The sequence below is a fragment of the Phyllopteryx taeniolatus genome, chromosome 2, assembly GCF_024500385.1.
Source record: "Phyllopteryx taeniolatus isolate TA_2022b chromosome 2, UOR_Ptae_1.2, whole genome shotgun sequence".
NCBI classification, from domain to species: domain Eukaryota; kingdom Metazoa; phylum Chordata; class Actinopteri; order Syngnathiformes; family Syngnathidae; genus Phyllopteryx; species Phyllopteryx taeniolatus.
The window spans coordinates 13,604,151-13,630,438 of record NC_084503.1 but is presented as its reverse complement, the minus strand read 5'-3'; the positions used below and the strand labels follow the sequence as shown (position 1 = coordinate 13,630,438).

At 39.3% G+C, this 26,288-nt stretch overlaps 1 protein-coding gene across 1 annotated transcript; it reads right to left on the bottom strand.

Annotated features, from left to right (window-relative positions):
- Window positions 1-240: 240 nt before the first annotated feature.
- muc15 (mucin 15, cell surface associated) lies at window positions 241-12,124 on the bottom strand. Its single transcript, XM_061761992.1, has 4 exons — window positions 11,972-12,124; window positions 6,419-7,266; window positions 3,866-4,036; window positions 241-1,876 (listed from the first exon to the last, which is right to left on the bottom strand). The coding sequence occupies exons 2-4, from the start codon at window positions 7,245-7,247 to the stop codon at window positions 1,755-1,757; spliced, it is 1,122 nt and encodes a 373-aa protein (XP_061617976.1). The 5' UTR covers window positions 7,248-7,266; window positions 11,972-12,124; the 3' UTR covers window positions 241-1,754.
- Window positions 12,125-26,288: the final 14,164 nt, after the last annotated feature.

Sequence of the window (26,288 nt, the reverse complement as noted above, 5' to 3'; positions counted from 1 at the left end):
GATGACAGCTGGGATAGGCTCCAGCACGCCCGCGACCCTAGTGAGGAGAAGCGGCTCAGAAAATGGATGGATGGATGGAATGAAAATCAAGTACTGTGCTGTGAAAATTCCTTAAGTTGAACATGATCCATATATATATATATATAAATTTTTGTTGTTAATATTTATTTATTGTGTATATCTGAAATATTTTTGCAAATGTATTTCAACTAAATAACCTGAACATTGAACATTAGCAAGTCCACTTAGAAAAAAAACTTTATTTTGACCTACGATTCTAGATTTTGGATATGCAAAATAAATAAATGCACATTACTATACAAACAATACATATAGTTGTAGCTTGGGGTGAAAATATACAAAAACATGCAAATTGAACATTGACCTTCATTGAGAGTGGGAACATCAAGACGGGTAACAAGCATCAAAAACTTCAATCAATCATTGACATGTAGTGTAGAATACACAGTGTTGTATTTAACATTGCCGCACTCCATTACTGTGGTGTAAAGTGCTTCATTGATTGATAGGTGTCAGATTTTAAAACAAAGCTGAATTAGAACAATGCTGATCCGCCACCAATGGATTTAACGACATAAAAGGCACACATCTCTTGAGTTAATGTCAGCTGTTCTAACCAAGCTGTGGTGCAACTCAATCCTAATCCGACCACAATGATCGAGTGCTAGTCTGTTTTATGAAAAAATATGTACAGAATGTGACACTATGCTTTTATTTGTTTATTTGCAATTATAAAATATTGTATAACCTGCTATCAAAAAGCTACAAAACAAATAACAACCATTATTCTCCCCACGTATAACAAAATTGAGATTAGAAATACTTGCTGAAGGTTGTCACTCAAAGTCAAAGTAAGCTCATGAGAAGAATAACAATGAAATTGAAAAAAAAGATTTAAACTACTGCGCATTTCAAAATCTCTGCTTGGTATGCTGCAGGTGAATGCTGTGTAACTCTCTAAGGTACAGCTCATCATGTATAAAAAAAAAAAAAGTCATATCTCTGTTTGGACACATAGAGGTCATAGGATTTAGGAACTTTAATATGATAATATTGCTTCTGCTATCATAAAACCAAATATATAACTTCATGGAATACCAAAACCGCAACTCTGTGAATAACACAGCTACTTACAATATTATTTTCCTTGGTTTCCATTCCTGGTCTCGGAGTGTGGCTATGGCTACCAAAGACTGAAAGCGCACCTCAGTTTTACTGTCTGTTGTCCTGAGCATGCCACAGCTAATACACATTATATGATTGTTCGTATTGGCTTCTCATTCTATGTTGCACAAGCAACAATGTTACACATACTTATGGTATACTTATATTCAGACTCAAATGTAGTCCTAACATTTGTTAGCCATTCCTCCATTTTGAATTATGTGTGAGTAGGGCACGCATAGAGGAACAACCATTCACTCTTGCAGTCACACCTCAGGACAATTTCCGAGTCTCAATTAACCTAGGATGCAAGTTTTTGGAATGTGGGAGAAAGCTGGGGTGCCCGAAGAAAACAGTATTGTGGTTTTATTTGTTATATTATCTTTGGCAACAGGTATAAATGACAAATAATTGTTCACTATTGAAAACATTGACATTCCAACTCAAGTAGAGTTCATGGTGGCAGACAGTTGACCTCCAAATGTCTCCAACAAAAAGTTATTATGCCAGTTCACCAAACTTCCTGTCAAACATTTTTCCTCAGAGAGTTGAGTGGTCCATGACTCGTTCTACTTTGTCTGGTGCCCTGGAATGTTGTCCATTTGAATCTCGTCTCCTCGTAGTCCCGGGTTGTAATAAGCTGAACGACCAAAGTTCATATCCAAAGGTTCACTGTTGTCCAATCTGAGAACTGGAAAAGGAACGTTTACATTTAGAGTTTACATTTGTACACTATTAAGAAATGAAATTCAATCACTGTTGTGTATCTTCATGTTTTCACTTAATCGAGTAATCTTGTCAAGTTTAAGGTAAGTGGGTTCACCAATAAATCAAGGCCTCTTCAAATAATGAAATATAATATAATACCGGTACTCGCATTCAAAAGACAGGACAATAAAGTTAAAGGGAAGATGATGAAACAAAAATCATTATTTAATGGAATCTCTCAAGAACACACTATGTGTACAAAGGCGTTAATTGCTGTTGATGGTAAAAGGCAAAAAAACAGTCAAATATACACCTAATCGTAACTTTTATGACGAGTGACAATTGTGTTGACAAATGTGGCGGGGGACATTACAGATGTGATGATAGATCAACTGAACTTAAATCTATTGTTCAAAGGCCACTGTCATAACCTTTATGGAGTATTTGTAATTCATCTGCAATCACTAATAATCATTTATGCTTAAAGTACATAATATGTGATTTATTTAGTGAATCAGTTCTTAAAATGGATTGAAATAGTCTTTAAGAGTCCTCAAAAGCTTTATACTTATTTAAAGATGGTGGTACTCTGTGAAAAGAATGATAGTCAGTTATTCATATTCATGAACAGTACGCATTTAATGGAACAGCATGAGATTTTCTTTTCTATTCTGTCCCTACAGTTCATTTTTGGACTTTAACAGGAAGGTGAAGCATGTAATTCAAGAACCTAAGTGACAATTTTCATTTAAGTACATGGGAAGAATTTGAAGAATTGCAAATTGCTACGATTCATGCTGCCATTTTACATGCTGAGATTAGCTCATTACAGGCGTGTGTGTGCGTGTGTGTGTGTCCAGTTTGAGAATCCCATTAAACCACAGGTGTCTGATCCGGCCCCACACATCATTTTATTTGGCCGATAAAAGCAAATCATGTCCATCGACTTCCATGATTCTTGCTAAAATCTCTACCGAAATTTGAAATTGTCACCCATCCATCCATCCATCCATCCATCCATCCGTTTTCCTTACCGCTTATCCTCACTAGGATCGCAGGCAAGATGAAGCCTATCCCAGCTGACTCTGGGCGAGAGGCGGGGTACAGCCTGGACTGGTCGCCAGTCAATCACAGGACACATATAGACAAACAACCAGTTTGTCGCTCACATTCACACCTACGGCAATTAACCTACCATGTTTTTGGGATGTGGGAGGAAACCTGAACACCAGGAGAAAACCCACACAGGCACGTGAAGAACATGCAAGGTCCACACAGGTGAGGCCAGATTTGAACCCGGGTCCTCAGAACTGTGAGGAAGATGTGCTGACCAGACTTTAACTGTGCCGCCTCAAATTGTCATACTGTATGTAATAAATAATTTTATTGCGATATTGAAAAAAAATGTCGTTACCAAAACCCTTTTTACAGTTCTTGAACAATCGTTGAACAAATTATTATCCTTCCATTTAAAAACTACCAATCCCGCAACTTGTTGTGAATATATTCTGAGTCACAATTGTAATGGCCCTCTGACGGAAAACAAAACTTCAATATGGCCCACAACAAAAATGAGTTTGACACCCCTGCATCAAACTGTAATGAGAACATCTCTCCAAAAAAGGATTACCCTAAACTATAAACAAATGTTGGTAACGTTTTTGTTAGCACGGTTGTTCTGATTGTCCACCACTAAGAAGACTGTACAAAAGCGGTGTAGTCCACAACTTGTTGACTCAATGCCTGTTTTTATCTGTTTTTTTTTTTATCTGCAGCTTACAATAACCAGAAATCCCATGTCACTTCATCATACAAAACATTGTTGTCTGTAACTGTTCCTTACTGTGTATTTTTATTATATTTATTGTGGTTTTTATCTTGTGAACACTCTTCTGTGTCATGTGTGCTGCTGTGACACGGGATTTTCCCCTTTGGGGTTATTTAAAGGTTTTTCCATTCTATCTTATCTTACCTGGGTCAGAGGGGAACTCCTCAACCAGTTTCCTGTGTGAGAAACTTCTCAGGTGTTTTCTTTTCAAGATGATGTATGCCACCAGTCCCACAATGGACACAACGACAGCTGTTCCTAATACAGCCCCCCATGCTTCGTTCCGCTTGTTCCTGCTGGTCTCGGATGATAAACCTTCATTAAAAGATGGGTTAGAAAGAGGGGGGGGGGGGGGGAGTTATTATATATATAATGTTGTAGTTTTGGCTGTAAAATGCTTTGAATATTTTCCGGTGATAGACCACTGTAGTTACCACCCAATTAGACACAATTTATGTATTCTGAATAATTAAACTCAGTACACTGCTCACAAACAGGCACAAATTAAGTAGTACCACATTATGAAATTGCGTAGCAGTGGAAATGAGAATTAATAAGTAGAACAAAAAAAAGAAAAAAAACACAGGGCAACTAATAAGATTGAATAGGCACTGATTATTTTTTTTTTAGTTTGGCTCACAAATTGTAACAAGATTAGCTTAATCTTATTACAAATCTTATTCTTCGTCTTTTTTTTTTTTGGTCATTTAGAACACACAATTTTTACTTCAATATAAATAATCATAATTAAGAAATTAATATTATGATTATTAATAACTAGTATTGTTATTGTAATTAATTATTTTGAAAATGGTTTCCTGAAATTAGTTTTCCTTTGTATTGTTTTTTTATTGTTGCAAAAGTTTTAAAAGTGAAAACGTATCTCTGTCCATCTCTATCTCTCTGCCTGGCCAACCCGTACAGATTGTTCACTCCCTCTTTCCAGCCCAACCTGACATACAAGTCCTCAACATCGCACAATTGTTCCTGATAGCATTCACAGTGGCATCTTTCACATCAGTGCAAAAGTGATTTTGCAGCTGTTTAGTCACAACTTAACTGGACAACAATTGTATGCATCGACTAACTGTGAGAAGTCGCTCCATCTGTGAGCCTTTCTCAAGGATTGCCCTAATGTTTTGTTTTGTTTGGGGGGGGGGGGTTTCTTTGCCAGGATTGGGGTTTTAGACCACGGGGTGTCACGGATCTTTCTGAACTTTGGGGTTCTGAAGCATTAATGCTGTCTGCTGCATTACATAATATTGATGTCTATACTGTGATGTTTTGCGCAGCTCATGCAGCGCTTCCAAAGCAGAGGTCCTCAATAGGTCCACCAAGATTCCTTTCTATATGGATCGAGACCTTTTCTTTTGGAGCTTGTAAGACTTTCTGAAATTTTTCTCGTTTTTTTTTTTTTTGCCATTCTATGCCATACGTACACAGAAAATACACAGATCAATTGAGGGCTTTGTGTGTGCAAGGCAGGTAAACAGTAAGTAGAGACAGAACACCGAGGAAGAAGGTCATAGCTAAACAGACTATGCTTGTGCTTTTAATTTTTTTTTTTAAAGGTTTAGAGACATTTATGTTGTTAATGTTATTTAAGATTGTGCATATCTGAAATATTTTTGCAAATGTATTTCACCTAAAAGAAATACAGGAACTAAAACCACTTAAACTCAAAAGGATTTATTTAATTTTGTATTCATGTTTTCATGCACTTATGTCCTGATCAAAAGCAATTAGTTTTAATTTTAAATGCACACATTTTTCATTGATTTCAAGAAATGTTATATTAGTCAAAATTCAAATTGTATTTTTTTTTTTTATTTATTTCACAGTCATAGTATAGTATAAATTGAAATGTTATTTTAACTCATCTCATACACCTGTGTAGAGCAGGTATGTTTAACTCCAGCTCTTTCAATCACTTTTCCTCCCACTAAACAGTGTATCATTGTCCCTTCTACGTAAGAAGTTATAAAAGGACCCTTCAGGCAAAGTGGGCAGCTGAAACCCAACCCCAAGCTTTTCTTCTTTTGAAAGAAGGAATGTTTGTCCTCAACCTGTGGAAATCCAAATTAATCTAGGTCGGTGAGAGAGTGGAGGAAAAAAAAAAAGAAACTAAATAAGAAACAGTGATATTTACCGTATGCTTACTATGAATTTAGAGTAACTGTCGAACTGATAACCAAAAAATGATCTTCCGAGGATAGTTTCACTGTTACGTTCCCCTGCTTCTACTTCTGTCTGTTACAAAGCTTGAATAATAGGCATGCCTCCTTAAGATTCGCCTGCAGTATAATATTGATGTTACGAACACAACATATGAATAAGGCCCATGTCCACACACACACACACACGGACATTTTTTTTTTTTTTAATGACCCAATCTGGGGTTATGTTTTTATTTTCAAAATCCAAGTTTATTGATCTTAAACACAGTTTGCGTGTGAACTAAAGTTCAAAATGCATACACATTTAAAATGTAAAATAGCTATGTTCCTCTGGACATGTCCTGTAACAAAGAAATGTGCATCGAAGGTATAATCTGATTTGATGCTAGCTACACTTATGATGTAATCTGATAATTGTTAGGAAACTTTGAAATCTGCTCGAAAAAAAAAGCAGAACGATCTTAATGTTTTTTCTTGTTAATAAACAGCAATACTTTGACAGCCAAAAATGCAAGCCTACCTCTGTCTGAGCTGCTCCCTGAAGAGGCCTGTTTATCTGTCAAGTTGCCTTCAGGTGTTTTAGGAGCAACGGTTGCCACACTGGAGGCTTCGGAAGACAGCACGGTTGATGATAAAGGTGTTGCAGACGTTTTGTTCATCTCTGTTGCTGCTGTGGTTGTTACAGTTGCGTTGTTAGATTCTGTACCATTGGTTGACTCAATTTCATCCGTCGATTTTGATATTGTTGTATTTGTTGTTGCTGTTGTATTTGTTGTTGTTGTTGTTGATGTTATGTTTTCATTTAAATCACGGTTCTCTGGTGCCAAGGTGGTGGTGTTGTCTATATCGCTGTGATTGGAGAAAACAGGAGATACGGTCGAGTTTTGATCAAATAGATCAGCATCTGGGGGTGCACGAGGTGTGGTTGAATTATTAAACTCTTCCTCATTTTTAGTGATGTTGCTTTGTTTTGATTCTGGGTCTGTGATGTTGGTTTTCCCATCAGACAGTTGAGGTTTCTCTGTTGTAGCATTTGGGGATGCAGGAGGCTTGGTAGTTATAGCAACCTCCAGATGATCTGATGTTTTATTTTCAATCTGAACTTCTTGACTGTCCAGTTTATTATCTTCATTATGTGCTATGGTACTGAGATGATTGCTTGTTTCCATACCAGACACTTCACCTTCCTGCCCATTTTCTCCTTCCTCTTCAGAAACAAGGTTTTGCTGACGCAACCAGTTTTGATCAAATGTGTGCATTGGAGAATCTGTTGTACTTTGGAGTGATACCAAGTAAAAAGTGTGAACAAAGAGCAGCAGGTGTATTGTGAAAATAAAATGCCGTTCCATTTCTTCCTTTCAGTATCCCCTAAAACACACAAAAGATAATTGAATTAAATAGATAAATTCGATAAACCCACAGCTGCTTTCAACCTCAGAACTTCAGAAAAAGAGTTAATGTTATATAAAAACCAATACGTTCAGTGAAAAGAGGGTGAAACAAAAGCCAACTGTTATTTCACAGTATTCTCAAGTTAACGTAAGACACCTTTAAACTGAAACAAAAGATGTTTTTTTTTATGGGGTTCAGGCTGGTTACTTAAATTGAATTACCGGTACATACTTTCTTACTTACTTTCTTACTGTGCAGTTAAACGTGTGTGTTGTGTGTGTAGGTGTGTGTGTGTGTTTTAACTACACCAGAGGATGTCGTTGATTTTTGTGCACTGTGGGCCTGTGAAGCCCTTTGGGACCGTTTTGTGATTTAGGGCTATATAAATAAACTTGACTAATCATTATCCCGACAATGTCTCGCATTGCCAAGCCTCAAGCTGCATGTATTGAGGGTGGCAACAGAACCTGCATGTCTGCATTCCAGAACTGTTTAGTGAGTTATATGTACAAGTCCAGAAACTCTCTCTCAGGCAACCATGATTTTGTAGTGTCCCACATAAACACATGGTCACCATGTAAACAAGTCCACCCGTATTTGAGCACTAATTAACCAACATAAACTCTTGATCTGAAGAGGAACAATTGATTAGGTTGAAATCTTAAATTATTCACTAAACAATTTTCCTTCAACCCATTACTCCTCCACATTACTTATCACACAGTAGCGGTATCATGAGTGGGTAAATGAGGGGGTACAGACGTTCCCAATAAAAGGGTATCCAGAGGCCAACTTGTTTGACACAACATAACATCCTAAATGAATATAATTTGTATAATTGTATGTATAATGAATGTATACCTTTCCTCTGTGCAAAACATACTTTACATGTCTCAGAAAGAACTTTTTTGAACAAACAATAATCATCTTGTGCTGAATTGGGTGTCATGATAACATCTACAGTATATCTTAGTTTTATATGCAATAACATTTTAGAGTTCAATGTTGGCCTTCAAAACCATGTCCAAACATTTCCAAACCAGACATTTATTAACTCCTGAAAAGTCAGCTTTTTCAGTGAGAAAATCCGATGTATAACTTGATATTGATATAGCCTTAAAGGGCGACTCATTCAGGGCCGTTTATAAATAAATGAAAAGCAGCCAAAACCCATTGCTCCCATAACTAAAATCTTCGACTCAAATAGTGCATATTCTGAGTAGTGTCTTAAAAATACGCTGTTGGATAAGAGAGCGAGGACAAGAAGTTGGCAGTGTGATTGACTGCCGACCATTCCAAGCTGTCTTAGGCCTGTTGCCCAAAGTTAGCTGGGATAGGCTCCAGCTCAACTGTGACCCTGAACAGGAATAGTGGTCAAAAATTGATGAATGGATTGACAAGCATGCGTGTGCTAGTGATGTGTTCACGGTAATAAAATGCGTCTGTCCGTGGATCTTTTGAAAAATGCAAAGTGACACACTGCAGATGGCAGATTGGCAATATCACTCCTCCCTTCCTGGTACCCACACACACATTGTGCTCATCCCCGCTTCAGCTTCACTTTTCGTGAGCCATCACTATGTAATACGACACTGTTTTACCACTTTACTGATTTGTCGCAACACACCCTGCGTTAGAGGTGTTGCATCTTGAGGAGACAACGTTGCCAACTCTCATTCTACAATTACTGTACAAACAGTTGCTTTCAGGCAAAAAAAAAAAAAAAAAGTGCGGAAAGTCTCACAAGAATTCAAAAGAACAGGGGCAATCAAACAGGTCTATTTTGAGATAGAGTGTGATTCACATTTAACATCAAGTAGAGCTGGTTTCAAAGGAACTAGCCTTTTGCTGATGCCGTAGGCAGGTGAGTGACGCTGTGGGGTTGTGTGTTTGTGCTTGATAATTTTTTTCCATCCGCCCATTTTTAATAGTACTTGCGCTCATTAGGGTTGTGGGTGAGCTGGTGCCTGTCACAGCTGACTTTGAGCGAGAGGCCAGGTACACCCTGGGGTGGTCGCTAGCCAATCGCAGGGAACATAATAGACAAACAACTAGTCACACTAACATTCACAGATACGGGCAATTTAATGTCTTATTAACCTAACACAGTTTTTGGAATGTAGAAGAAAGCCAGAGTACCCTGAGAAAACTCATGCAAGCACTGGGAGAAGATGCAAACTCCATATAGGAAGGCCGGAGCTGAGATTTGCGCCCAGAACCTCAGACCTGTGAGGCAGACGTGCTAACAGCGATTTCCCTATGCTGCCTATTTGCGTTTTATATTGCGTTTTCTTCCTTATAAATCCACCCTCACGAACCTTTGTACAACATGTAACATGTAAGTACAGTAGTCATTAAAAGGTTATGCCACCATAAAAACTAAACGACTCAATTTGGTAGAATTTGAATTAAATGTCTTTATTGTTGCTCTTATACAACCCCAATTCCAATGAAATTGGGACGTGTTAAAGACAAATAAAAACAGAATACAATGATTTGCAAATCCTGTTCAACCTATATTTAATTGAATGCACTACAAAGACAAGATATTTAATGTTCAAACTGATAAATTTGATTGTTTTTAGCAAATAATCATTAACTTAGAATTTTATGGCTGCAACACGCTGAGGAATGCTCATCAAGCACCTGTTTGGAACATCCCACAGGTGAACAGACTAATTGGGAACAGGTAGGTGCCATGATTGGGTATAAAAGGAGCTTCCCTGAATTGCTCAGTAATTCACAAGCAAAAATGGGGCGAGGTTCACCTCTTTTTGAACATGTGCGTGAGAAAATAGTCGAACAGTTGAAGGACAATGTTCCTCAACGTACAATTGCAAGGAATGTAGGGATTACATCATCTACGGTCCATAATATACCTTTGCACGATGGTCATTGCACCGGACTATTGCAATATAAGTCATTCGAACTGCTCTAAGTGCTAGAGGACTCTGCATCTTTTGCACAATTGTAAAAAAAAATGTACCGGCATTACCAGACAACTAGCAACCCTTTATTGCTCAGTGACTGTTTTTTTTTTTTTTGTCAATGTCTTTATGTCACAAAAGTGTTCTCTGTCAATTGACTGTCTGTTGTCGTACTAGAGCGGCTCCAACTACCGAGACAAATTTCTTGTGTGTTTTATTTTGGACATACTTGGCAAAATAAAGATGATTCTGATTCTGCTTCTGATTCTGATAATACCATCAAAAGTTTCAGTGACTCTGGAGAAATCACTGCATGTAAGCGGCAAGGCCGAAAACCAACATTGAATGCCCGTGACCTTCGATCCCCCAGGCGGCACTGCATCAAATACCGACATCAATGTGTAAAGGATATCACCACATGGGCTCAGGAACATTTCAGAAAACCAATGTCAGTAAATACAGTTTGGCGCTACATCCGTAAGTGCAACTTGAAACTCTACTATGCAAAGCAAAAGCCATTTATCAACAACGCCACCAGCTTCTCTGGGCCCGAACTCATCTAAGATGGACTGATGCAAAGTGGAAAAGTGTTATGTTGTCCAACGAGTCCACATTTCAAATTGTTTTGGGAAATTGTGCACGTCGTGCCCTGCGGGCCAAAGAGGAAAAGAACCATCAGGACTGTTACGGACGCAAAGTTCAAAATCCAGCATCTGTGACGGTATGGGGCTGTGTTAGTGCCAATGGCATGGGTAACTTACACATCTGTGAAGGCACCATTAATGCTGAAAGGTACATACAAGTTTTGAAGAAACATATGCTGCCATCCAAGCAACGTCTTTTTCATGGACGCCCCTGCTTATTTCAGCAAGACAATGCCAAAACCACATTCTGCACATGATACAACAGCGTGGCTACGTATTAAAGGAGTGCGGATACTAGACTGGCCTGCAGTCCAGACCTGTCTCCCATTGAAAACGTGTAGCGCATTATGAAGCGTAAAATACGACAACGGAGACACCGGACTGTTGAACAACTGAAGCTGTAAATCAAGTAAGAATGGGAAAGCATTCCACATACAGAGCTTCAACAATTTGTGTCCTCAGTTCCCAAACGTTTATTCAATGTTGTTAAAAGAAAAGGTGATGTAACGCATTGGTAAACATGACCCTGTCCCAGCTTTTTTGGAATGTGTTGCAGCCATAAAATTCTAAGTTAATGATTATTTGCTAAAAACAGTAAAGTTTACCAGTTTGAACATTAAATATCTCATCTTTGTAGTGTATTCAATTAAATATAGGTTGAACATGATTTGCAAATCATTGTATTCTGTTTTTATTTATGCTTAACACAATGTCTCAACTTCTTTGGAATTGGGGTTGTAATTAATTCCATCAACCCATTTTCCGATTCCAAATATTTGTGCTTTGATGAGTGTTTTGATTGTAGTTTCATTAAGTACTTTGACATGCTGCTCACTGCTCATCAAAACATTATTAAGTTGCAAATACTGAAGAAAAAAAAATGCTCACATTACACAGTTGATTCTATGTTGATGTACTGTAGTCAATTATAAAACAACTATGTATTAGGATGTGTTTGAAATTCTGTTGGTGTGGGATGTTTTGGCTTCCACGTTAAAATATTGACTCAGATCTTACTACACAAGATATTTACAAGTCTTGCAGTCTGACATTTAGTTTGTAATTCTCTGGACGGTGAGACAAATGAAGCCTTTCCCATTTAATTCTTACCTTATTCTCAGGCTCTCTCTCAGAGGAGAACAGGTGTAGAGGAACAAATATCTTCACCGAGTGATCAACCCGAATGATTCAGCAATCACATGGTGAGAGGAAGGAGGACTCACGCAGGGAACAACCTGCTCAACCTGCTTCTACGCCTCTCAGCAAGTGCGACACACCCTCAACCGAATCCTGTCTCATGATGTGAAAAGCATAGATGGAGATAAATCAGTGGAACCAAGAAGGGGGAAAAGATTAATATAGTTTAACAGGGGTGACAGAATTGTAAAATGTCAAGTTTATATTTTAGTAACTCGATAGTATCCATTTCCCGGTTTCCAAGTGATACCTGAGTGAATTCCCTCAGTGGGTGGAGCCCTTGGATACAGGTCCACTGAGTCCCCCCCCCCCCCATTGATACAGTGGAACCCGTTGCTGTCGTCATAGCAACACAAAGGTGCCCGACAAGCTCAGGTTTCATCCTTACAGCTTTGTCTGTGGTGTATATCAGTCTGCTGAGTAACCATGAACTCAGCCTCTGTGTGTTAAATGAACCGTGATTGTTGTTGTTTCAATTCTGACAACTGCGTCATGATGTGGTTGAAATGACATTCCAGTGCTTGAGACAAGTGGATGGGTTGGCACTCAAGGATGCTGTACTTTTGTCAAAAAGAAGGTGGTTGTACTGTATTTCTCCTATTTTGTTCCTCTTGTTAGGAAAAGAACAGCTTGAAAAACAGAACAGTGGATATACTAAAGATATGGTTACTGTTTTCCTTGTGGCACAAATATACACAATACATTCACAAACAAAGAAACCACTCCCTGGGTGGAGTTGCCTTGAGGTAAAGCACAATCACAACAGGACAAACATACAACCTCTGCCACCCTGTTCCCTGATTGAAAGCTAATGAGGCAATAGACGGGTGAAACCCTACTTTGGTTATTTAAAGCATCATCTTATTTGTGCATAGAATGAATACATCACAGGAACTCATCAGATGTACAGTCGTTCATTCGCCACCTAAGAATAATAACGATTATACAAATTGTGTAAAGTACGTACCGTGTATTTAAATAAAAAAAGAAGCGTAGTGTCAATATTTTCTAAATTAAACAGACTTCAGCAAAGGTCGTGGACCAATTAATTTTATTAAAAAATAATAACACTTTTCCATGCTTGTTGAGGCAATTGGGGTGGCTGTTCCATTGCGGTCATGCCCAGCTCTGAGGCCATGTCCATGTGAACTTGGCCATACAGTATTTAAAAACATATTTATGCTTTGGCCTTTCAATCCACACACATTTTTTTTAAATCATCTTTAAAACTGAGCTTTTGAAAAACTAAGGTTCGGGTGGAGATGTACCAATGCGTCTTCAGCATTTGCCTGGACGATGGGAAATAAGAATCGGTTTGTCCTCAGCGTTGTGGTAAAGCGCCAATTTCAGTTTGGATGAATATGAATACTGTAACAAAGTCAACTGAAATCATTTTGAGGACCTAATACATTTCAACAAGTAGTTGTAGACATGTTAGTCTGCACTTTATGACACAAGGTGCCATGGGGCAAGGTCGCCTCAACACACTGCTAAGGGGCGCAGTCACCATTTGCCCACCCTACCACTCTGACATCCCGCTTGCATGCCTGCGTGTGGTCGGGTTCTTTGAAGGGTGTGCAACAAAAATGTGTAGCAGGCTCTAGATTAGAATTTGTATCTTAAATAAAAATTAACAGCAAACCACCCATAATGTCAATGATAAAACATCATTGGATTTTGAAGCATTTCAAAATGAAAGTCCTAAAACATCTCATTATTATGTACCTCCTATTCCAGATTGATTTTGAAAATATTCCTTCTGTTACCAATGTAATATTCAACACTACACTACTAGAAATTCCGGTAAATTGTAGTTATTTACGGCGGCACGGTGGCCGACTGGTTAGAGCGTCAGCCTCACAGTTCTGGGGTGCGGGGTTCAATCCCCGTCCCCGCCTGTGTGGAGTTTGCATGTTCTCCCCGTGCCTGCGTGGGTTTTCTCCGGGCACTCCGGTTTCCTCCCACATCCCAAAAACATGCATTAATTGGAGACTCTAAATTGCCCGTAGGCATGACTGTGAGTGCGAATGGTTGTTTGTTTCTATGTGCCCTGCGATTGGCTGGCAACCAGTTCAGGGTGTACCCCGCCTCCTGCCCGATGACAGCTGGGATAGGCTCCAGCACGCCCGCGACCCTAGTGAGGAGAAGCGGTTCAGAAAATGGATGGATGGATGGATGTAGTTATTTACCACATACCATACAGTGAAATACATTACAGTAATTAACTAGTTATCACTGCATCATGGGATTTTGGTTGACGTCCCACTGAGAGTTTCAGGGAGAAGCCGCAACAGTGTTTCCAGTAAGCTACTGTAAAAACCATATGAAATGTCTATCCGTGTATGCCACACCTCTCATCTCAGCTCAATATTGGGCTTCACTTGAGAGTGGCAGTAAGAATGGGTTTTCAACCTTGTTTTAAAAAGATGTGCAGAGCAGGCTCATTGTAGCCATTCATGCAGTAATAAAATAATATATATTTCTTTTGCTAAATGCATTCATTCTTTTAGTTTTTAAACTTGAACTTTTCTTCATTGTTATCTCAATACTATTTAATGCAACAAGACAGTAAGAGCAGATGTTTTTGTAGTTTTTAACATAATGTCTACAATAAGGGTATACTGAATATCTCTTACCAATACTTCTTCTGCTTTGGGGATCTGCAAACTACATTGCATGAAATGGATAATAATCAAATGCATGGGGCAATTATGTAATAATTTCAAGAGATTATACATTTATATACAGTAGAGTCAGTGTTACAACTGGCCCTATGAGGACAACTTCAAATGAAAAATTATTGCATTAAACTTCACATGAAGTGTAAATCTACCTTCATCACTGTTAACTACTCTTTTGCGTCAGTTCAAATCCCATTACCTAACACAGTTTCTTTTAGAAAATAAATTCACCTGCATTTCCAGTTAAAAGTCTTCACACTGTCACACTGGTCCCACTTGGAGGCGAACATTGTAGGAACTGACCCTTGTAAAAAGAAAAGCTGTGTTGCAGACTCAACGTTCGAAAAGTATTTCTGTCCCCATTTCAAGCAACTGTTAACTGCAGCACTTAAGTTTAGTGTTAAATGTTTACCAAAAAGCAAAAATCATGTCTTATTGATTCTCATTCTCCTGCTTCCCATTAAAAGCTTTTCCCTGACAGACCAACAAAAGTCGATTGTGTTCATGCATTCTCTGCATTGTGTGCAAACAGCACACCCCGAACACAACATTAATGTCAATACCTCCAGCTGGTGGTTGCGAATCAGCTGCTGCTTGGCATTGTAGGCTGTTGCCTCAACTCATGCAATCCCCACTGGGCACTAAGTATGTGTTCCAAAGTCATGAATAAATTCCCCTCAGATTTGAAGAAGAGTATTATTTGAACGTTTGTCATATCTCAGAGTAACGCTGTATTATTATTATTATCCATCCATCCATCTTCTGTACCGCTTATCCTCACTGGGTTGCGGGCGTGCTGGAGCCTATCCCAGCTGACTCTGGGCGAGAGACGGGGTACACCCTGAACTGGGCGCCAGCCAATCGCAGCTCAGGGCAAATGTAAACAAACAACCACTCGCACTCACATTCACACCTGCGGGCAATTTAGAGTGTCCAATTAACCTTCCATGCATGTTTTGGGGATGTGGGAGGACACTGGAGCACCTGGAGAAAACCCATGTAGGCATGAGGAGAACATACATACATACAACAAACTCCACACAGGCGAGGCCATATTTGAACCCGGGTCCTCAGAACTGTGAGGCAGATGTGCTAACCAGTCGTCTACTGTACCACCCAATATTATGATGATGATGATGATGATCATTATTATTTTTATTATTATTATTATTAAGTCACTGATGGTGTCGTGGTACACTCGCCTGACTTTGTTGCGGGCAGCGTGGGTTCAGTTCCCACTCAGTGACGGTGTGAATGTGAGTACGACTGGTTGTCAAAAATGTTTTTGTCATGGTTCACATCGTAGTTATGGTTTCCCTCAGAGGGCCCTTATGACTGTGAAAACCATACATATTTTGTCACTTCACCATATTATTTCATACACACAATTCCCCTGGCATTTTATTGTTACATATATTGTTAGCAACGAATTGAATTTGAAATCAGAAGTCATGGAAAACTGTGGCATACATATGTTAGGTATACAACTATATGCTTAACTTTATGTTAAAGGATTTGGTGGGGAAAAAATGCTTGTAATATCTGTTAAAAGTCAAGCAAGTAACACACTAGACACACTTTAATTGCTTTAGTGGGACACATAAAGTGGTGTGATGGGCCAGATCTGGACCCCGGGCCTTGAGTTTCAAACATGTGCTCTAGTGGTACGTGAAAGAATTACAGTAAATGTAAAAATTTTGCACATGGTTACAGTAGCTTCAACCTTACAAAAAAAAATCCAGGATACTTTTTTTAAGTATAATACATTTGCATTTATTCATTTAGAAATGTTTGTTGTCAAACATTTATTTAGGTCCAATACACTTTGGATTTAATTGGATTTAATTGAAGCACTAAGTGCAGTTGTTGTTTTTTTCTATATTGAAGTGCAGTGTTAATGTTCAAACCATGCATAATGTCAACAGTGGCTAACAAAAATGTAAAATAATACTTTTTCAGAATAAAACCTGTGCCTCATTTTTGATGAACACTTGGGCATACTACGCTCCTCTATTTTAATGTTAGTCATTATGGTGGTACTTGGGATTCCAAGTATTTTTTGAGGTAGTATTGGGGTAGGTAACAGTGCCTGTTGATGGACTCGCTCGTGAACTCCAACTTAGCATTTCTACACCTTCTTCCTTGCAGACGCTCCCTAGCTGTCACTGCCTCTTCCTCCTCTTTGCTGCCATTCCACCTGTTTTTCAGTCACAGCTGACTCGGGATGATGAGGAACTTTAAGAGGTGGTGGCAGCTGCGTTTTTCTACAGGGATTGTGAAATTTGACTCTCTTAGGAGGAAGCAGTACGGCGCTCACACACGCACGGCGTTTCGGCTTCCTATAGTACTGATTGCACTTGCAAGTGCACTGCCCACTTGGCGGGGCAAATTGATCATCTGACGTCAGCGTGTTAAAGCTTCTATGCGCCAGCCAAGTATCATTTACACTATAGACCAATGGACTGCTGTTATGGGTGGTATTTTTCTGCCTGGTCCTAGCGCTTGTTAAGTCTCCGTTATTTATCGTGTTACATTGTTTTTGGACTGTAAAAAAACTGCAGGGGACAAAAACAGCCCTCTAAAAAAGTGCAGGAGACAATTCGCCGTGTGTAAATTATGCCCTATGATTGGTATAATACTCATTCTTTGTTGGGGTAGGTTTGAATCCATTGCTGTGACCCCACTGAACTTTGTAAATACTGTATGTAAAAATGACTAAAACTGTCCAAAACACGGGGAAGAACAAAAAGAGGGAAAATGGTAGAAAGAGAGCTCCAGTTGTTATTACTTTAGGTTGTCCCATTAGGAGTCTCAATAGCAAGTTACTTGCATGATTTTTTTGGGGCAGTAACGATACAGTAATGAAATTAAAAAAAATTCTATTTTATATTTTAAATTCTGTGACATGTTATAAATTAGGCGGCACGGTGGACGACTGGTTAGAGCGTCAGCCTCACAGTTCTGAGGACCCGGGTTCAATCCCCTGCCCCGCCTGTGTGGAGTTTGCATGTTCTCCCCGTGCCTGCGTGGGTTTTCTCCGGGCATTCCGGTTTCCTCCCACATCCCAAAAACATGCATTAATTGGAGACTCTAAATTGCCCGTAGGTGTGACTGTGAGTGCGAATGGTTGTTTCTTTGTATGTGCCCTGCGATTGGCTGGCAACCAGTTCAGGGTGTACCCCGCCTCCTGCCCGATAATAGCTGGGATAGGCTCCAGCACACCCGCGACCCTAGTGAGGAGAAGCGGCTCAGAAAATGGATGGATGGATGGATGTTATAAATTAAATGAAATGTTAAAAACATTGCTATTTGGCTTCTTTTGTAAGCGTGTGTAAATCACCGTATAAAATCTCGCCTCGGGTGCCACAGTGGCTAGTGGCATTCTACCCACATCCTCAGATTTTACTGTATGCATTCCTCATTTAAATAATTTGGACACCCCTTTTGACTGTGTTTGTTCAGTTTAATAGACCATATGTCTGATTTTTCATAGGAAATAAAGGTGCTTCTTCTATTTAAGACACAAAGCATGTTTGTACATTTCTACTTGCTTGCAATCGATGCAAATATTCCCTAAATACCATAATGTCTCAACAGATTCCTTAAAGGATGAAAAGATGCTTCGCATGATGCCCATTTTTTGTTATATTTTCAAACTGAAGCAATTTCTCTGTCCCTCAAAAGGGCCCTTGGATCTATAATGACGCCTAGTTTTGACAATATTTGACAATATTTCATTAGTGGGTGGTATGATCTTACTGTAGCTATAATATTAACGCTCTGCCTGGTTGCGTTTTTAATTTATTAATTTTCTGTATTTTATGTTTCGTATTTTATTATTTGCTGCACTTCAATTTTAATTTTTTTCAATTCAATTGCATTTATATAGTGCCAAACCACAGCAGAAGTTGTCTCAGGGAACTTTACACATGGAACAGGTCAAAAACCACACTCCTCAGTCAGTGAAGTGAACTGGATTGAAGTTCACTACGACAAAGTCCTCCACTGTAAACTCAGTATTTTCCGCATTACTTGAGGGATCGAAGCGCTCATGGTCTGTCTCCAGTGGAATCACAATGAGCTGCTTTCCACAATTGGATTTTGCTTTTTATTTTTTTATTTATTTGTTGGGCCTCTCGCTTTTCTCTCCTTCTCTCGCTTTTGTTTCTCTTAGTGACTGGCCTCCAACAACTTCTCGGGTGTTGCAGTCACGATACGTGTCTTCATATTTGTTTTCTTTTCTTTTAAGCTTTGCTACTGTCAACTTGAGCGTACATCTTTTACATTTAGGGGTAGGAATTGATAAGAGTATCTATATCAATGCAGTGGTTGATTCTGATTATCAATCCAATTCCTTATCCATCCATCCATCCATTTTCTGAGCCGCTTCTCCTCACTAGGGTCGCGGGCGTGCTGGAGCCCATCCCAGCCACCATCGGGCAGGAGGCGGGGCACACCCCAAACTGGTTGCCAGCCAGTCGCAGGGCACATACAAACAAACAACCATTTGCAATCACATTCACATCTACGGGCAATTTAGAGTACTCAATTAACCTACGATGCATGTTTTTGGGATGTGGGAGGAAACCGGAGTGCCCAGGGCGAACATGCAAACTCCACACAGGCAGGGCCGGGGATTGAACCCGGGACCTCAGAACTGTGAGGCAGACGCTCTAACCAGTCTTCCACCGTGCCGCCCAATTCCTTATCAATTCTCTTAATGATTCCGGAGTAGTTTTATGAGAGGGGAAAAAGTAGTTCCACACAGGCAACCATTTTAATTTTTTTTTTAAATGATGTCTGCACAAGACTTTTTCTAGAAAATAACGACGCAGCGTGCATCATTAAGCCTTTCGGGCCAGCATGAGTCAGACCCTGTCAGACCCGGTACAGGACCCGTATATTCATGATAAAATGTATCAAGTTTGAGTGATCGTTTTGTATTTAGCGTCTTTATACTGTATTATTTGAGACCTAAGAAATTATCAGTACAATTGCAATCATGGGTATGACTCTGTTAACTTCACTAAAATCAAGGTATTGCAATGGCACAAAGTACCGTAATAATAATGCTTCAAAGAATAAGTCAATTACATTAAAATATTTACTTAGCACTGGGATTCCAACAATGCTTTATCTTGTGCCTTGATGTTGTGTACACTGTACACCATGGATATTGTGTATAAATATTGGCTGAGTGGTGGGAGGCTCAAGTGTGTGCGTGTGTGTGGTTACGTGTGCCTGTGTGTGGTTATGTGTGCGTGCGTGCATCCGTGCGTGTGTGTGTGTGCTCGTGTGTGTGTTGCTTGTGTATTATGATTTTGATTTACCTTTAATTATTATTTTGTATATTGGTATAGGTGTGTTGAAAGGACCCCCTTTAAAATGACATGATGCCAATCCCAACGGGCTATGCTTGAAATAAATATATAGTCATAATATCTAATAATAACTAAGATATAAATATACGCTATAACATTAATCATTATTATTAATCAGTTTATTTGAAAGGGGACAATGCAATTTCATAAAACACATGAAGTACACATGGTTAAAAAAGCCAGAATGAGCCAGAAGGCTAGTTTTCTGTGCATACAGTACATTTGACAGCATTCTAGAAGTCACGTGTGGCAATCAGAGGTGGGTAGAGTAGCCAAATATTGTACTCAAGTAAGCGTACTGTTACTTTAGAATAATACGACTCAAGTAAGAGTAAAAAGTAGCCAGTCAAATATTTACTTGAGTAAGAAAAAGAAAGTACTCAATGAAAAAACTACTCAAATAAAGAGTGATTTGTGAGTCACTTTGATTTATTTATTTGTTTTTCTTTTTTTACATCAGAGCATGATCAAATAAAACAATAATAATATGTGTGCACACGGTAATTGTACCTTTGCTTATTTGTGTTTCATGCTTAGTTGTTTACAATATGCTTTGGGCATATAATGGACATTTCATGTGTATTTAATTTATTGTCCAGTGTGTTAGTATTAGCCTCATTCGGACTTCTGTTTTACCCGTAGTTATCACGGTGTCGTGATTTTGTGACGTCATCGGTGGAGAAGGAGAAATAAATGTAAATCTGGACATCAGTACGAATCGTGGCTGGACTGGTGTAGCTACAACAGTGCATTTAAAGTAATCTGACAAGTACAGTTTATCGAAAATGTTACTTGAGTAAATGTAACGGAGTAAATGTAACGCGTTCCTACCCACCTCTGGTGGCGATGTACAGTATGTTGTAACTGCATCCAAACACCCCATCAGACACAGAAGGTGTAATTGACGAGGTGTCCATCATTTGCCATCCTTTGCTGACTATTTTGGGATATGCACCTCTGGAAAATATAAACAAAGCTCATCCGTCAATTGCTCATTACTGTGCAAGAATAGCACACAAAAGCCAAGTGAAGGGACCTCAGGCGGGCATCTGAGAGGATTCAGAAGCGAAGCGAGCAACATTTCTGCTCGACAGGTACGTTTATCACCTCTTTTTGATTTTTAATTGATTGTACGTTCCAAAACACACAACTTCAAACCGATAAATTTAGTGATATACAATCCCAATTCCAATGAAGTTGGGACGTGGTGTTAAACATAAATAAAAACAGAATGCAATGATTTGCAAATCATGTTCAACCTATATTTAATTGAATACACTACAAAGACAAGATATTTAATGTTCAAACAGATAAACTTTATTCTTTTTAGCAAATAATCATTAACTTAGAATTTTATGGCTGCAACATGTTCCAAAAAAGCTGGGACAAGGTCATGTTTACCACTGTGTTACATCACCTTTTCTTTTAACAACATTCAATAAACATTGTGGAACTGAGGACACTAATTGTTGAAGCTTTGTAGGTGGAATTCTTTCCCATTCTTGCTTGATGTACAGCTTCAGCTGTTCAACAGTCCGGGGTCTCCGTTGTCGTATTTTACGCTTCATAATGCGCCACAGATTTTCAATGAGAGACAGGTCTGGCTGAAATAAGCAGGGGCGTCCATGAAAAAGACGTTGCTTGGATGGCAGCATATGTTTCTCCAAAACCTCTATGTACCTTTCAGCATTAATGGTGCCTTCACAAATGTGTAAGTTACCCATGCCATTGGCACTAACACAGCCCCATACCATCACAGATACTGGCTTTTGAACTTTGCGTCCGTAACAGTCCGGATGGTTCTTTTCCTCTTTGGCCCGCAGGACATGACGTCCACAATTTCCAAAAACAATTTGAAATGTGGACTCGTCGGACCACAGAACACTTTTCCACTTTTGATCAGTCTATCTTTGATGCGCTCAGGCCCAGAGAAGCTGGCGGCGTTTCTGGGTGTTGTTGATAAATGGCTTTTGCTTTGCATAGTAGAGTTTCAAGTTGCACTTACGGATGTCGCGCCGAACTGTATTTACTGGCATTGGTTTTCTGAAATGTTTCTGATACCCATGTGGTGATATCCTTTACACATTGATGTCGGTTTTTGATGCAGTGCCGCCTGAGGGATTGAAGGTCACGGGCATTCAATGTTGGTTTTCGGCCTTGCCGCTTACATGCAGTGATTTCTCCAGATTCTCTGAACCTTTTGATGATATTATGGGCCGTAGATGATGAAATCCCTAAATTCCTTGTAATTGTACGTTGAGGAACATTGTCCTTAAACTGTTCGACTATTTTCTCACGCACTTGTTCACAAAGAGGTGAACCTCGCCCCATCTTTGCTTGTGAATGACTGAGCTATTCAGGGAAGTTCCTTTTATACCCAATCATGGCACCCATCTCTTCACCTATTAGCCTGTTTACCTGTGGGATGTTCCAAACAGGTGTTTGATGAGCATTCCTCAACTTTCTCAGTCTTTTTTGGCACCTGTCCCAGCTTTTTTGGAACGTGTTGCAGCCATAAAATTCTAAGTTAATGATTATTTGCTAAAAACAATAAAGTTTATCAGTTTGAACATTAAATATCTTTAAATATCTTGTCTTTGTAGTGTAGTGTAAATCATTGTATTCTGTTTTTAGTTATGTTTAACACAGCATCCCAACTTCATTGGAATTGGGGTTGTATATTAAAACTCTACTATGAATAAGTCGCGCTACCAACTTAGTAGCTGTGACTAACGTTGACTTGTTAAAAGGGCTAATGCTAGCTTAGTATTGCTAGAGCTGCTATTTAATTGAAGCTGGACAGCGTTCTCTGTGACTATCACAACTATGTACTGTGTCATAACTGCATGCCATTATGAACGGCTGTGTTTGAAAATCGTGCTCGAGATATGCAAGTGAGGGGCGCAGCTTTGGTTAGATTTGGGGGCGCGATGAATTAGTGAAGTGAGGCTAAAAACCACACGCTCGATCTTTAAGTGAATGGGATAATCCGCACAGACACAAAAGTGTGTAGCTTTTTTAGCTTTTCTGACTGAGAATATGGCTAGGTTAGGGTTAGTTAGTTTTTTTTTTAATTGGTTTACCCGCCAGTCACTTGTTAGTAGCCAGCATATTCAGCACAACAGCGTTGGAGCCTGTCCAACTCACCACGACCATGGCACGCACGGGCCCTCACGGCGGACACACTTCAGGGAATGATAACTATTTATTACATGCACTAACCCGTGAGCTAACGAGGTAACTGGCAAGCAAGATAACGAGGCAGCGGCGTTGGTGCGTCCAAGAAGTCGGCGCCTCACTTGGTTTGTGTCATGTGTGCATCCACATAACAGCGACACATCAGGGAAAGTTAACTGTTTAATAGACACAGCAACAGTCAGCTCGTGGCTGTGTGAGCTACACACTGTCTGTGTGACACAGACACGTACTTGATTGACGGCTGAAGGGGAGCATTCAGCAGACATGCACACAGTCCTATTTTTCATGATTTGGGAGCCTTATTTTATATAATGGCGGCATGGTGGACGACTGGTTTGAGCATCTGCCTCACAGTTCTGAGGACCCGGGTTCAATCCCCGGCCCCACCTGTGTGGAGTTTGCATGTTCTCCCCGTGCCTGCGTGGGTTTTGTCCGGGCACTCCGGTTTCCTCCCACATCCCAAAAACATGCATGGTAGGTTAATTGACAACTCTAAATTGCCCATATGTGTGCATGTGAGTGCGAATGGTTGTTTGTTTGTAAGTGCCCTGCGATTGGCTGGCAAGCAGTTCAGGGGTACACCCTGAACTGCTTGCCCGCCTCCTGCCCGATGATAGCTGGGATAGGCTCCAGCACGCCCGCGACCCGAGTGAGGAGAAGCGGCTCAGAAAATAGATGGATGGATAAAAAAGAACCACACAGTTAAAGGGGTCATGAAAACCTAAGCAATTTACTACATAAAGCTAAAGGTGGTAAGTTGGGTGATCATTTCTAAAAATGTTCCTATCATTTCTGAAGAGTGAAACATTGTTAACAAATTATAAGGTTTGTCAAGTCGGGTTAAGGTTAGGGTTAGGTTTGTGACTACATAACAGAATATAAATTCTGTTTTAGGTCCAGATCCATGAACATCCACTGTTATTTACCAGTAGATAGGCCTCCACAAACTAAAGACATGGTCAAAGTTGGAAAATAAGTATTTAGCATCAACATTACATTATTCCTATCAATAATAAGAATAACCCCAATTCCCTGTCACAGTTAAAATATTTGGCTTTGGAAAGCTGACTCTGTTGTGTTTAACACAAAGCATTGTTTTTCATCTCATCCCCAGATGTAGACACACCTTTGGCGAGTTGGTATTTAACCTCATGAGTCAACTCAGATGATGACTGACACTGGTAGACACTCTCTCTATTATGTGCTAATGTTTGTTTATCTTATTTTCGTTAGATAGATGGGAAATAACTTAACATAATGCTGCTTATTTTGCTAAGCATCATGTTGCAAAATGGGCTCCCAGTAATATATTAGCTGAAGATTTTTTACCCACGCAGCCTAAGTGATGGAAGCAAACACCTTAATAGAAGTTATTCAGACACAGGACACCCAGGATACTTAAAAACCATGTGGAATGTTTTTATGTTGTCTCTAGTCAAAAGCCATCAAACCACTTTTAAAACTTGATCGGCCACAAGAAAGGACAGACAGGCCGTTTGATGAGCTAGATAGATAGAGAGAGAGAGAGAGAGAGAGAGAGAGAGAGAGAGAGAGAGAGAGAGAGAGAGAGAGAGAGAGAGAGAGAGAGAGAGAGAGAGATAGATAGATAGATAGATAGATAGATAGATAGATAGATAGATAGATAGATAGATAGATAGATAGATAGATAGATAGCACCCACATACATGCTCATTATTTTTTCACCACTAGATGTCAGCAGCAAACAACATCTCCTTCTTTTTTGGCATTTGACCCGTCTCCATGAAACATCAATGAACATTGACGCTGATAAGTCTCCACAAAATTTTCTGGCCAGTTAAGCTAAACCAGGGTCCTTTTGGAATGGTGCCAAATATTGCATTTCCTCAACATTGTCCAATACATTAGAGATGTGATTAATGAATGAAATAATTAATATGGGGAATATTTTTAATTAATATCTGTCTTGCAAATTTTTTTACACTCTCACTGTATGATGTGAGGTAAAAGTTGTCCTTTCTGCCAGCACAACTCTGGGTTTACTGTTTGAGCTGGCACACATTAGAAAGGGTGTTATGTAGACTCCAGTGACGTGAGGTGCCAAATCGCAAAAAAAAATAAAAATAAAAAACACACACACACACACACATTGGTTTAAGTTATAAATATTACTTGCAAGATCTGCATTGACAAACCATTAATGACATAGATGAATGTTATGTATCCTTGACATGACCCTTTAAGTGCAGTAAGTACTTGAAATCCAATAACCCCTGTGGTGGGTCATTTAATATCAGTTGGCATATTTCTATATTTCAACTATGTGCGGTAAATTAAGGAAATGAGAAAATAAAGAATTTACGATATAAACAGGCAAGACAACCTCAATAAAAAGGTTGACTAGATTCTGCCATCAGGATGTATTGAAAGGCCACTGATGTTTTTTTCCTCTTAAGTAGGACAAAGAGCTAATGAAAACAAAAAGATGACATGCTTCCGTTGCTACACCTCAGACTCTCCAGAAACACAGAGAAAAGGAGCTATGAAAAATATTTGTGGAAGACACAAAGGAATTCCAATAAGAGTTGTTTGAATTTTCTTGGCTCTTCAGTGTACCAATCTGTTCTTTGTTTTGTTTATGGGTTTTGCTTTGTTTTTTAGATCCTGGGATTAGATAAAAGGTTGATGTCATCGTCTGCTCTTCTTTAAACAGTTTTTTCTTTCCAAAGTAAATTCTATGACAATGATTAAATGATTGCAAAGTGTGGCAGCTGGGTATGTTCACACCTCTTAACTTAACATACGGTAAATTCAGATGATGATGGTCCTGTGATATGAATATTTACTGTTGTTTCACATTTTCGACCGATTGTTGCATGAAACCGGACAATACCTATTTGTTGAACCTCTATTATTATTTTCCTGCAACTGTTTTGTTTTATTTCATTTTGTGCCACGTGTGTCAAACTGGAAAGAATGCAGCCCTGAGTA